Source organism: Alexandromys fortis, unplaced genomic scaffold (genome assembly GCF_014885135.2).
Source record: "Alexandromys fortis isolate MF-2015 unplaced genomic scaffold, M_Fortis_MF-2015_v1.1 scaffold_19, whole genome shotgun sequence".
Classification (NCBI taxonomy): Eukaryota; Metazoa; Chordata; class Mammalia; order Rodentia; family Cricetidae; genus Alexandromys; species Alexandromys fortis.
In genome coordinates this window covers 6,603,372-6,615,840 of record NW_026067890.1, presented here as the reverse complement: position 1 = coordinate 6,615,840, position 12,469 = coordinate 6,603,372, and the positions used below count along the sequence as shown (strand labels likewise).

General features: G+C 46.0%; 1 protein-coding gene across 1 annotated transcript; it reads right to left on the bottom strand.

Moving 5' to 3' along the window:
* Nucleotides 1-1,788: 1,788 nt before the first annotated feature.
* On the bottom strand, nucleotides 1,789-12,320 carry F3 (coagulation factor III, tissue factor). The gene is made up of 6 exons (XM_050154605.1): nucleotides 12,040-12,320; nucleotides 10,849-10,954; nucleotides 6,702-6,889; nucleotides 4,761-4,942; nucleotides 3,912-4,071; nucleotides 1,789-2,716 (listed from the first exon to the last, which is right to left on the bottom strand). Exons 1-6 carry the CDS (start codon nucleotides 12,125-12,127, stop codon nucleotides 2,580-2,582), a joined length of 861 nt encoding a protein of 286 aa, XP_050010562.1. The 5' UTR covers nucleotides 12,128-12,320; the 3' UTR covers nucleotides 1,789-2,579.
* Nucleotides 12,321-12,469: the final 149 nt, after the last annotated feature.

Below are 12,469 nucleotides of genomic sequence, written 5' to 3'. Positions count from 1 at the left end.
TTTTTTTTTTTTTGTTTTTCGAGACAGGGTTTCTCTGTATCTTTGGAGCCTGTCTTGGAACTAGACCAGGCTGGCCTCAAACTCACAAAAATCCACCTGCCTCTGCCTCCCAAGTGCTGGGATTAAAGGCGTGCGCCACCACCGCCCAGCTCAAATTCTAGTTTCTTACGAATATGCCAAACAGTGATTTAAGGTAGAAAAAAATATCTGTAGAAAGCGTGTAAGGTCTGTCTACTAATTAGTAGTAAGCTTTGTCAGTAAGCAGTAAGGTCTTGCACAGATAAGGAGGCGTTCTGTTTGGCCCACTAGAGGGCAGCCAAGTCCTGGTGTCTGGTTTCAGCCGTCGAGACCACTGCGGTGCTGATTCCGAAAGCAGCTGTTTAGTGTGGGCAATAAAGAGCGGCTGTGTGTGGTTAACGTTCGGAGTGGAACCCTCCAATCCTTTCCTTGCTGCCTCACAAGACCTGTGATGCCTTCCTCCCTCTGTGAACAGCTAGGTACCTTATTTATTTATACCTAGGCCTGCTTTCAGTCTGCGGATAATTCAAATTCCTTAGATTATGAAGAAAGGCAATTACATAACGCTATAATTATTTTTGGCAGAGAAACTCAGGGCCAGGCACGAGCTCCTGCTTTGCCCTTCATGTGGTACATAGAGCTCTTTGTCCTGGCCAAGACACGTGAGCAGGAACTCAAGATAAGGGCAAAACCTCTCTGCCTCGTCTCTTTCTGGACAGCCTAGCAAAAGCTGCGCTGGCTGCAAGCAGTCTCAGCAGCTGCGGTGCGGACTGAGTGTGTTTGTTACTGAGTAAACAGACAAACCCTACGGAGTCAAAGGGACCACTGGTAACTCCCCAGCCTTCCCCCAGAGGGAAGCCAAAGCAGGTTTGTGGTTGAGCCAGCTCAGAACTTCACCTTCATCCTGTCCGCCTCCTCTGAAGGACTCCTTCAGTTTCTCCACATCAGAAGTCATGAGGTCAGCTCAGCATAACCAAACACGTGTGCTCAGTTTCTTCAAATGAGGTCTAAACCGAGAACCAAACTCAGTGGTCGCCCTCAAAGAGCTCTCGATCTAGAGACTTCGTTCCATCCAGCTCGCACCCTGTTTGATCCTTCTAATTCTTGCCAACGTAATAATCCAAAGCAGTTTTCTTTCTCTTTTAGCCTCATTCACGACGCAAGTGACTGTGGGAAGAAATCTAAGCCTGTACTAGATTACAGCATTTTTCTCCTTTCCGAAAGACTGTATCCCTGCCCACCGATATGGGTCTTACGGTCCCTCTCAGAAGGTCAAGTCTTGTCAGGCATGGTCACATGACTTGTTTGGGCATGTGAACCAAAGTACAGACCAGAAGTTTTAAGACCATGAGTTTGAATGAGACCAAGGGTCAAGGGGCAGCATTACACGGGAGGGTCTGGAGGGAGGAAAGGAAGTGGGGACATGATGTAATTATATTATAACCTAAAAAGTTATTTTTAAGAAGCGGCTTAAACATTGAAGGTGCAGCAATCTGAGTTTTTTTTGTTTTTCAGGTTGGTTGGTTTTTGGTTTTTAGTGTATGTGTATGTGTTCACCTTTGCTCTGATCCAGATAGAGACTTCTGCTTGCTTTGGGGTCTTGCAATGGGAAGACACTATAAGGAGCTACCACCTACCAAGACTTAACAATTATAGTATAAGTGAAAACTCTACATTGTTGTAAGCCACTAAGATTTTTAGGATCACTGCAGTGAGGTCACCTAATGCAAATACCAAGTCGTAAATAATAAATGGAAGATATAAATGTGATAGTCTCAATTCCCAATCACCTTTATTTATATAAAAGTATATTAAATAAATTATTGCAATATATACAAATAGAAACTATACACATAGAAAATCCCATATATAACACCTTTAAAATTAATATAAATATATGCAGTGTTAACCATAGATACTTTTAAGTACCTTAAATCATAAAAACTCAATGTAGTTTCTTTGTGTAGTAGTCCTATAAAAATAGAGTTGGCTATCAAATCTTTAATCCCCACCATTGTCAGTTAAAGTGCTAGATTGTAATACATAGCAGAAAGATGCCCCAAGCAGAAATATTCTGCACTTAACACATTAATATGAAAGTTTGCCAATTGCTTTGAACTTTCAAAAGTACCTAGAAGGAGGGGAAAAAAGAAACCAACTACTACTTTACAGAAAGACAGCTTTAGAAAAGTCCATCCAATTTCCTTTTTCTGTCCTGTAGCCTATGAAATCAGCTTCTCAAAGGTTCTCCCAAAAGTCCACCCGGATTATATGAAAGGCGTCTGTCCCCGTTGACCTAGTGTCTTCCTGAGTGTAGTATATAATACACAGTCTAAAGCATTTGTGCAAAAGACGCCGTAGTGTTAACCAGTCCGTACCGTTCAGTACATTCGAAAGTGGCAAATGCTAGTGTCGGAATCAGCGGTGGCTGGAATAGCAGGTCACAAAGGGAGCCTTTCTGAACCAGGGTTTTCAAGCTCCGCGTCCTGTGCTCCCATCAGAGGTCTTGGTAACAGTGCCGTTCAAGGAGTGCGGTAGTTAGCAGCCTCAGCCTCCTGCCTCTATACCGAGCGCAGCGGGGAGTTCTCCTTCCTCTTCTGCCCGGCTCTGCCATTTCTGTGCTTGCACAGATATATGGACAGGAGGATGATAAAGATGGTGACCACGAACACCACTGATCCCACAATGATGAGTGTTTCTGAAAAAAACAAATCAAATCAAAGTCAACTTGGAGGCTCAAATCCCACTCGCAGGGAGGCATGACCCCAAATTACACCCTCCTGCTTTTTTGAAGTTTATTTCTTCCAGTTTTCCTACCATGCTTAGATTAAGAAAGAGTTTACCTGACCTCATATGCTTGAGAGAAACTGACAGTGAATGGCTAGAGCCACCCAGTGCTCCTCAGCTAGAGAAGAGCTGCCAGAGCCAGATGGAAGAGCAGGCATTGGAAAGGTAGACAAAAGGGACCCCGAGTTTGGTGGCAGAGGTTATAATAGAAGATTAATAAGTAGAGCAAAGAGACGAGCCTACTGCTGCAGGAGATGAAGAAACATTGGCTGGCTGGTGGAGGAAGGAGGAAGCCTCGGAAATACCTCAGAAGACAGAGATGAGGCAGGGAAACAGGCAGAGGCCGAGGCAGCAGAATTAGCGTAAGGCTTAGGAAGGGGAACCTGGGGGCCCATGGGTCAGGAGCTGGCCCAGGGGTGGGGCCCAGTGGAGGGGGAGCTTCCCGCCAATAGTAGTAAGAGGGCAGAATGCTTATATGTGTTCTTGCATTTAAAAAAAAATTGTGTTTTTTAGGTTAGCATTTAAGGTAATGGGTTTAATTATGGCATTTTCATAACTACATGCAATTAGACTTTGTTCTCATTTATTCCTTGCCCCCATGCCCCTTTGTCTCTCTCCTGTCCTCCCCCTAGACAGGCCACCCCTCTTCTTATCACATCTATCCCATTATCCCCCCCCCTTATAACTCTCTCTTCTCTCTCATAGCCCCCTTTCTAGTTTCATGACCTACACACACACACACACACACACACACATCCCCTGTAGTAACAGTTCTTCATAGGTGCCCTGAAAATATCCATGTCCAGAGACCACTGCCCCCAGATCATGCTGCCAGGAGAAAGAGGCCAAGATGGCTGTGACTGGAGACCCTAGCTGTTCTCTGCATACCCAATGGTCCATAGAATTTGGCCCATTGCAAGTGCCCAGGCAAGTGCTTGATAACCAAGGGGGCCACTTGGAATCACTTCTAAATGCCTCAAAGAGAACCCAAAAAGAAACCCTAAAGTCGTTCTCCCCAAACGTTTGCACCATAGAGGTACATGTTGGGGTAGCCAAGCCTCCCAGGCCACTGACAGCCACGGTCACTGACAGCCATGGCCACTCACCTCCCATTATACTTTCCCACTGGTCCGTGCACTCGGTGCTGCTTTCTGGGCTCTTTTGATTATCTTTCCTGGAGCGAATCAGAGCGTGGACAGTGAAGCAGTAGCTGCCATCATGTTCCGTTTGAAGGAAGAAGTCATTGGTGTCTGAATAGATTGGTTTCTGTGGAAAGATAAGAGTTCTTGTTTCATCTAGGCTCAGAGTGACTTCTTTCCCCTTATTTAGTCACCAAGGAAGGCAAAAAAAAAAAAAAAAAAAAAAAAAAAAAAAAAAACAGCAACAAACCTGGGCTCTAAGCAAAGTCTATGACATCATTGACAGAGGAGGATTAGAAGTTACTTGGCTAATCAGTAACTCCTGATAACTGCTAAGGATACCTTCACCGAGGCTGAAAAGATACAACTTAAATCCAACTTAGTTCAGCCCCTCTTTTTAACTGAAGGAAAAAGAGATAGAATTTACTACTGAACCAGTGGTAAAGAGATTGTTACAAGGCCCTGGGTAACAATCCCAGCATCACAAGGAGCTTGCACACACACGCACATGCACGCGCATACACAAATTAGTTAATAAGTCATTTTCCCCTCTGGGATCCCCAGTATGAGGATGTGGGAGAGGACAGGACCCTTGGAGATGATCTGGCTCAGCTTATTGGTTGAGAAACTGGAATCTCTGCAAGTGCCTGCCCAAGGGCACAGGGTGACTAACAAAAGTGGCAAGAGAACGAGGACCTGTCGTCCAGACCACCACGTCAACCCCTATTCCTCTACATTTGAACTGGGAAAGAAGCGGACAGCGGAGAATGAAGGATCTATAAAAGAAGGCATCAAAATGAGTGAAAAATTTCTCACTATTCCTGTGCTTGTCTCTTTCCGATAAGAAAGTCCATAGCTCAAGTCCTTGCCAAAAACATCCCGCAGGGTGAGGAATGTGCCATTCGGCCTTCTGACTAGCGTAGGAGTGTCTTCTACCGTCACGCTCAGGTTTCGGCCAACTTGTTTAAAGTGCTGAATTGCTGGCTGTCCGAGCTTTGCTGAAATGGAAAGAGACAAATTACCTTGGTTGGAAATGAGAATCCATACAAAGAAAAGATCACTGAGTTATCATCATTGACAACTCCTCCATCACGCACGTAGAACATCTGCGCAGATGTTCTATGTGTACAGAATCAGCTCCAGTAGCTGGGGTCCTAGAGCTGAGTCCCAAGACAGCACACAGCAGCACCGTCCTCGGGAAACACAAGGAGAGCTTTCCTCACGGTCATTAGGAAATGGGAGAAGGAGCTGGTGGAACTAAAGTTAATAATAAACTTTAATAGGCCCATTAATAGGTTAGCATTTTAACATGCAATCAAATATAAACACTTTATGAATAGTTTACGTTTTTCAAAAACCGTCATATATTTCATCTTGGCAGCATTAGCCGTATTTCTAGAGTTTGGTGACCATGTGTGGATGGCTGCAAGCTTCCATAATTTATGTGCAATAAATTAGAGGTCTAGTGTCCCTGTTTCACCAAGGAATTTCTTTTAAGTCATTGGTTCCTGGTTCAGTTACCTCTCCTGTGCTCTAGTTATGTGATGGCCAAGTAAGTCCTCACTCTATGCAAGTCACTGGTTTGTGTGTGTGTGTGTGTGTGTGTGTGTGTGTGTGAGAGAGAGAGAGAGAGAGAGAGAGAGAGAGAGAGAGTTAGTGTGAGAGAGAGAGAGAGAGAGAATGTGTGCTCTTTCTCTTACCACAGATGATTTGGTTTTGTTTATTGTATGTTTAATATTTTTTTATTTTTATTTTTTTTTTTTTAGAATGATCGTCAGTGAGCCTGCGTGACATGAAGGTACCATACAGAAACCCACAGGTAAAAACACAAAGGAGTCTGAAGAGAGAGGCTTGTTAACGAGGACTCTAGGGAGATGGTCACATTCATCTGGGTAATTAGACCATGAGCACAAATCTCAGAAGTAAAATTCCAGCCAATTGTCCCTCGCCAGTCCCACCATCCATATCTCAGAGCCGTCAGAGGGGTACAGATGGGAGCACCAAAAAGGCAACTCTTTATTTGAACCAGCAGGCCTTGCAGAGGAGCGGAGTTCAGTCTTCCTAATGTGCTTCCTGTGCTCATGAAATGTCTGCTTCTAAACCGCAGTCCTGCCCTTCCCCGCAAAACCAACCCCACAAACACACAAAAATCTCGTATTTGGCAGGAATTCTCTGCATTTCCTTATTAGAGGGCAGGCTAGCCCGCTGGGATAAAGGTGCAGAAGAAAGAATGCCACGTGTTCAAACCCAGCATGAGGGAGGCCAGCCCAGAGCTGGCAGGTACTGGCTCATCTCGAGACCAGATGGAGCTCAGCTGATTGGGGAATGGAGGTGCCTGATTACAGACACAAGTGAGCTTCCCTGTGGATCTGTGCTCGTTTGGGGAAAAATCCTCAACTAGGACCTCTGAGATGAAGGGGTAGAAAATTCAGCGTGTGACGTGTATCCTGGCAGAGCGCCCCGAGGAAAAACCACAAGCCCAGCCTCGGTACAACCTCCAGCCGGTTACTGGTAGGAACTAGGGGTGGACCGGAGGAGACAGTGGATGACTGATACAGTGATCAACACACACACACAGGTTCACATCCTGGGACCCACCCGCCACATCTGCAGAGAGTGGGAGACACACTTATTAGATGCCCCTCTCTGTGTGTATAGAGATATGTGTTTAATCTAATGGCCAGTAGGGACCACAAAGCACAAGAGTACACGGGAGACTAGACCAAGAATGAAGACATTGCCAACCAAGCTACTTACTGTCTCGGTAAGGTAAGAATTCTGGGGCATTTGCTAACGGTGCGTCCCCAAAGTAAGTGTTATTTGGTGGGACAGATAGGACCCTTGCGTGGTAGACCAGGTGCACATCTTGCATGATCTCGTCTGTGAGGTCACACTCGGTCTCTTGGATTAAGAAGCATTTGCTCTTCCAGTCTCTAGATCCAGAGCTAAAGGAAGGAAGGAGAGAAAGAGACGGGATATCAGGGTTTGTGTCCACCAGGATGGGTGGCCTTCTACCGCCAGTGTGCTCTGTGCTACCAACTGGCAGCCACAGGGAAACGTGAAGAGGCATCCCCCACCCTTTGCGTTTGACGCATGAATGCATGCTCACCCAGAAGCCAGGCTGACTCTGCTGGATTTTTAAAAAATTTTAATTAATTAATTAATTAATTTTATTTTAGGTGCATTGGTGTTGGCCTGTATGCGTATCTGTGTGAGGGTGTCGGATACCCTGGGACTGGAGTTAACAGGCAGTTGTGAACTGCTGTGTGCGTGTTGGGAATTGAACCTGGATTCTCTGAAAGAGCATCGGTGCTCTTAATGGCTGAGCCATCTCCCCAGCCCCGCCCCCTTTTTTAAAAAATGCAGGAGCATATACGTTCAGAGACACTAAACAACTTTCAAAGTCACACAGTAACCAGTGGTAGCGCTTGGTTTGTTTGCCTGATCACACCGCATGCTAGCCGTGAGTCCAGAATGAGAACATGCTTCCTCAAAGAGCAGAGAAAACCAATGCAGGTAACACCCCCTCAACCGAGTCGGCGCCTCCGAGGGCAGAGGACAGAACTTGCTTTTTCCCCCACCCTGCTGCCACGGAAGCTCTGAACACGTGGGCACTCTTTGGACCAAGAGTTCTGGTTTGCATCTCTCTATCAAGCAGTGGGACTTGGGTGTGTGCTGAGTGTAAGGCTGCTACCCTTTCAGGGTGAAAACACACTTCCCATGACCACACACATGAAAAAGAATCCAGCATCTCCTTAAAGAGATTACAGCACATGAGGGAACCTGAGCAAAGGGACCAGCATAATCTCGGGCATATAGAAATGTTGACTAACCACTTATGATGACCATGACAGGATGTAATTATGTGGGAATCTATTATAGATAGACTTGATTATTCAACATAGATATAGAATATGATACAACAGTGAGCGGGGGAGTCACATGTAGATTCAATGATCTAAATCCGCACAAAAGTGGATTCTTCAAAAACATAACTAGACTGAAAGACTTTATCTTCAAACTAACTTTAAAATTAGAATATTTTATCTTCTTGTATTTTTAAAATTTTCTTGTATGATAAGTATAGAGAGGCTGTTTGGATCCAGAATGACCAAAATGCACCTTGATTCCATATCAGAAGCCAATGGTGGCTTTGATGGTTTCTTTCCACCAATAAGACAAACATGTTGTTCCGGGGCTAGGCTCTGAGCGAGGACATACAGCCGAGAGATGTGCTGTTTCGTTCTGCCCAGCTCACAAGTAGGAACACGTGCGCTCTGAAAAAAATTTAGGACAGGGGCCTACGTCGTCCCGTGACAACAGGTCAAAGAGAGGACAATTCTCCAGTGAGGTCCTCTGGGTGTCGCCAAGAGCACAACCACTTTAAAAGTATTCAAGGTCCCTCTAGGTTAGTGAAAAACTCCCCAAATTTGGAAGTAAAAGTCCCTCCTAGTTTGCTGAGGAGTTCCAACAGCAAACAGACGCTCACTAATTGAGTTAGAGACTGTATCTGGACACTTCTAAATTCAGTTTCCAAATTCAGCACACACTACGGACTGGATGGCACACGGCACGTGGGGCTGAAGCTGGGCCTCGGAGGCTTCCCAGCTACCACTGAGCCTATTTTCAGAGAAGATGCTGTGGGCTCAGCCAAGGGGCTTTGGCACCACAGAGCTGTCCTGGGTCCAGCACCGCACAACCAAGCTTCAGCAGCATGGGTGAGGGTGGGGAACGTGGTCCCCTGTTAAGGTGCTGCCTCCTTCGTGGGGAGATCAGAAATAAAGGAAATCCAGGAGAAGCAGTGATGAGCGAGGTTTTCCTCCCAGCCTTGTTTCAGCCTAACAGAGATGTAGCACACTTGGTTCCAGGCAGCCTGGGCAATCACTAGGAACCGTCAGCGTACGCCGCTGGCTTCCCAGAGCTGTCTAGAAACATGGCTGCTATGGTTCCCTTAGCCCTAGAATCCCCTTTCCCCTGAGAAAGGCGAAAGCTAGCTCAGGTCTCAGGCACTGACTGATGGAAATGCTTCCAGGATCAGCCAACTCAGAAGCAAGGGCCTGTCCGAGGAGGGTGATCTGGCCTGTAGGATACCCAAACCTGCAGGTATCCCTAAGTTGTGCCCTGAGCTCTCGTGTTCATAGAATATAAGCCTTACTACTCTCAATAATGACCCCCCCTAAAAATTACTGCTAATAAAGGCTAACATTTATTAGCCAAGCCAATCCAAGATATATTCCCAATGTCATTACAAATAAGATGACATATTTAGAAGATAATAGCTACTCCCAAAATCTAATCTTCTTATCTAGAAGGAAAGCATTTCCTAAGGCAAATGTCAGGTCTGCATAAAGGAAATTGATAACTTTAATAACTCTCAACTATTAAAATATGAATTGGCAAGATTTGAATTTGTTTCGAGTCAGGGTCTCACTATGTAGCTCCAGGTGGCATTGAGCATATATGTAGCCTTGAACTCCTAATCCTATCGCTTCGTATGACCAAGATGTGCAGGGATTATAGGTATGTTCCACCACTACCAGCTCAACTAAATTTGGGGGAGCATGGATTAAGGATGGGACCCAAGGTTTTGTACATACTAGAAGAGGATTCTACCACTGAACTATATCACCAGCCTTTAACTGATAAGTTTGACTACAATGGTAATAATAGATTATGAAATTTCTTTATCTCTATATATTTATGCATAGCTATACATGCATATATGCATGCGTGATCATACTCAAATTCTCTTCCCTTTGGTTGGTCAATAGTCATGGGGTTCATTTAGAAAAACAAGACAGACATTTAAAAGACCCACACTTGAGAGTTGTAACCATAAATGTTTGGAACAAGCTGAAACAGCAAAACCAAGAAGCAAAAAACATGCTTGACTTTTGCCAATGATGCTCTTACGTCTTTACGTCACCGCTATTGAAATAATGTCCACACCAGGCAGCCTCGATTTCTCAAGCTTCTTGCACATCTCTTAGATCCTATCAGAAGCCAAAGGCTTGCCAAGAATGTGTGAAAACCGTCAAAGGAAAACGTGGCACACCCTGATACTTAGATTTAAAGTGTTGACTTACTTATTCCTGAGAGCTGTCAATCAGTGAACAGGCTTGAATGAGCCAAGCTGTCCCCAAATGGCAGAAGATATAGACAGTCCTTCGGTGTTTTCTAAGCAGCTCAGTGAGTCAGAAATTCGGCTTCCACCAAGATAATGAGTACAACCAAAATTTGGTTCCCAGAGTCCATAGATAAATGAATCAAGTGCTGCTTCAGGGCAGTGTAGACACTGAGATTCCTCCTACCTCTTCCTGACATGCCAGGAGCCCCAGTCTAGATAGCTAGCAACCGGGAAAAGTATATCAGTGCTTATCGGAGATTAGCGGCCATTTATCCCACTATAAATGCCTGCGTGACTAGGCTCACCTCTCTATAGTTTATACACACTTACTACTTTTCCTATAATTTCCCCCAAATAACTAGACATTACATCATTTTATTTACTTGTTTTTTTTATTGTTTAGTTATTTATTCTGCTTCAGGATCCTGCATATTGCAGGATGGCCTGGAACTCCCTATATATAGCTAAGACTGACCATGAATTTTAAATCTTACTGCCTCCACCTCCTGGGTGAGACCATACCAATTCTGTGCAGTGCCAGGGACCTAACCCAGGGCTTTAAGTGTGCTAAGATGCACACTCAACAAACTGAGGTACATCCCCAGCTCCTGTCATACCCATTGAAAGTATGGAAATATTTCCACCCTGATGAAACATGACAGTGCCTGGCAAAATACCATGAAATCTCTATCGTTTGCCGAACAGCCCGACCTAGCAACAGTTTTAAAGAATCAGTAAGGGCAAAAACATTATCTTTTCATTTTGAACTTAGCTTACGTTATCTCAACAATGTAGACATAATCGATGGGTTTGGGTTCCCACTCCAAAATGGTCTTGAAATTAGTTGACTTCCAAGTTAAATTAAACGCCTTCTGTAGAGTACCTACAAAGAACACAAGAGAACTATAATTGCATGCACTACTGCGTTCATGAAACAACTATCCAGCCTACGCCATCAGAAGGAGCACATTTTAAATGTCAATTACAAAACATCGCTAACTTAGGAAGAACAGAGGTGGTGTGTGTGTGTCCATTTTTTTTTCTAGACCCATATCGTGCTCCTGGTAACATCCACACCACAGTCCGTGGAAGTAGCTAAAGACCCTGAAGTCCTTGTTTAAACTATTTAAGGGAAAGCCCGCTTTATAGCGACGTGGAAAGAGGACCCAAGGTCTACACACGTGCCAGAGACCCTTCTGACGCAGGATCAAAGTAGACGCAAAGATGGGTTTGAATAAGTTCGAAAGAGGGCACGTTCCACACAGGTAAGACAATTCAGTAATGTATATAAACGAAAAAAGTCAAACTTGACAATGTAATCTAAAATATCTCTACACTGAAACCCCCACGGAGAGCAAAGTAGATGAGTGACCCACGCGGCACCTGTCACGTGGTGGGATGCCATTTCATTAAAAATACTCTGTTGATAACGTCTCTTTTTGCAAGTCCTCGGGATTCATTCAGTCTCTGCCTCGCCCCAAACATTGGGTAGATGTGGGGTATGAACTCTGTCTGCCCGAGTTTATAACAGGATTGCTTCTGCCAGATCTAAACTAAAGGCCACAAGAATAGCTGTTTACTACGGGAAGGCGCACACCTTTTCAAAGATAAAATGCAAGCCACGGGAAGCACGCAGACTTGGAGAGAGACGAATCCACGCACCCGCTACCTTCAAGGGCCCAACTTCCTAGGCAGCTCTTTCCTCAAAGTCAAAGCAGGAGCCACCGATCTTTGTGTAACCGTGGTAAACACACAGAGCAGGCATCTCCAGTGGCGGCAAAAGCCGGGCTCGGGCATCAACTACCTCCCCGTCCTGTTTTCATTCAAACCCTCAGGACAAGCGCAGCCGAGTCCATAGGTACGGTGGGACACGCTAGGGTCCCCAAGGAACCACAGCAAACCCCCACTTAGCCAGGTAACCCCCTGTCTCCCATATGCTCTGGGCTCTTCATGATCGGTGCCACTCACCTGCAGCCAGGGACACCTGGACGAGGAGGCAGCCGAGAAAGGTGGGCACAAGCGCCGCTAGGAGGCGCGGGAGCACGGGGATCGCCATGTCCTAGGGCTGGTGGCGGGAGGTCGCAAGACTTCGGTGGCGACGCAGAGGTTGCGCTGCGGAGGCGATCGGGGGGAGTGGGTGATGGGTACCGGCTCTACCCAGGCTGCCGGGGTCCGCGCGGGGCGCGTTATAAAGGGCAGCGCGGCCACGGGCGCCTCTCCACCCGGTGCCGCCTCCGCCGAGGCCGGCGACTCCCCGCCCCCCAGCCCCGGTCACTCATCTTGGCGGTGGGCGGCTCCCGGTCAATCCACACCCCTGCCCCGCCTCCTCCCATAGGAAACTCCGAGACCCCGAAAGGGGTGACTCACCCGTGATTCAACAGCGCCGTCGAGCACCCAG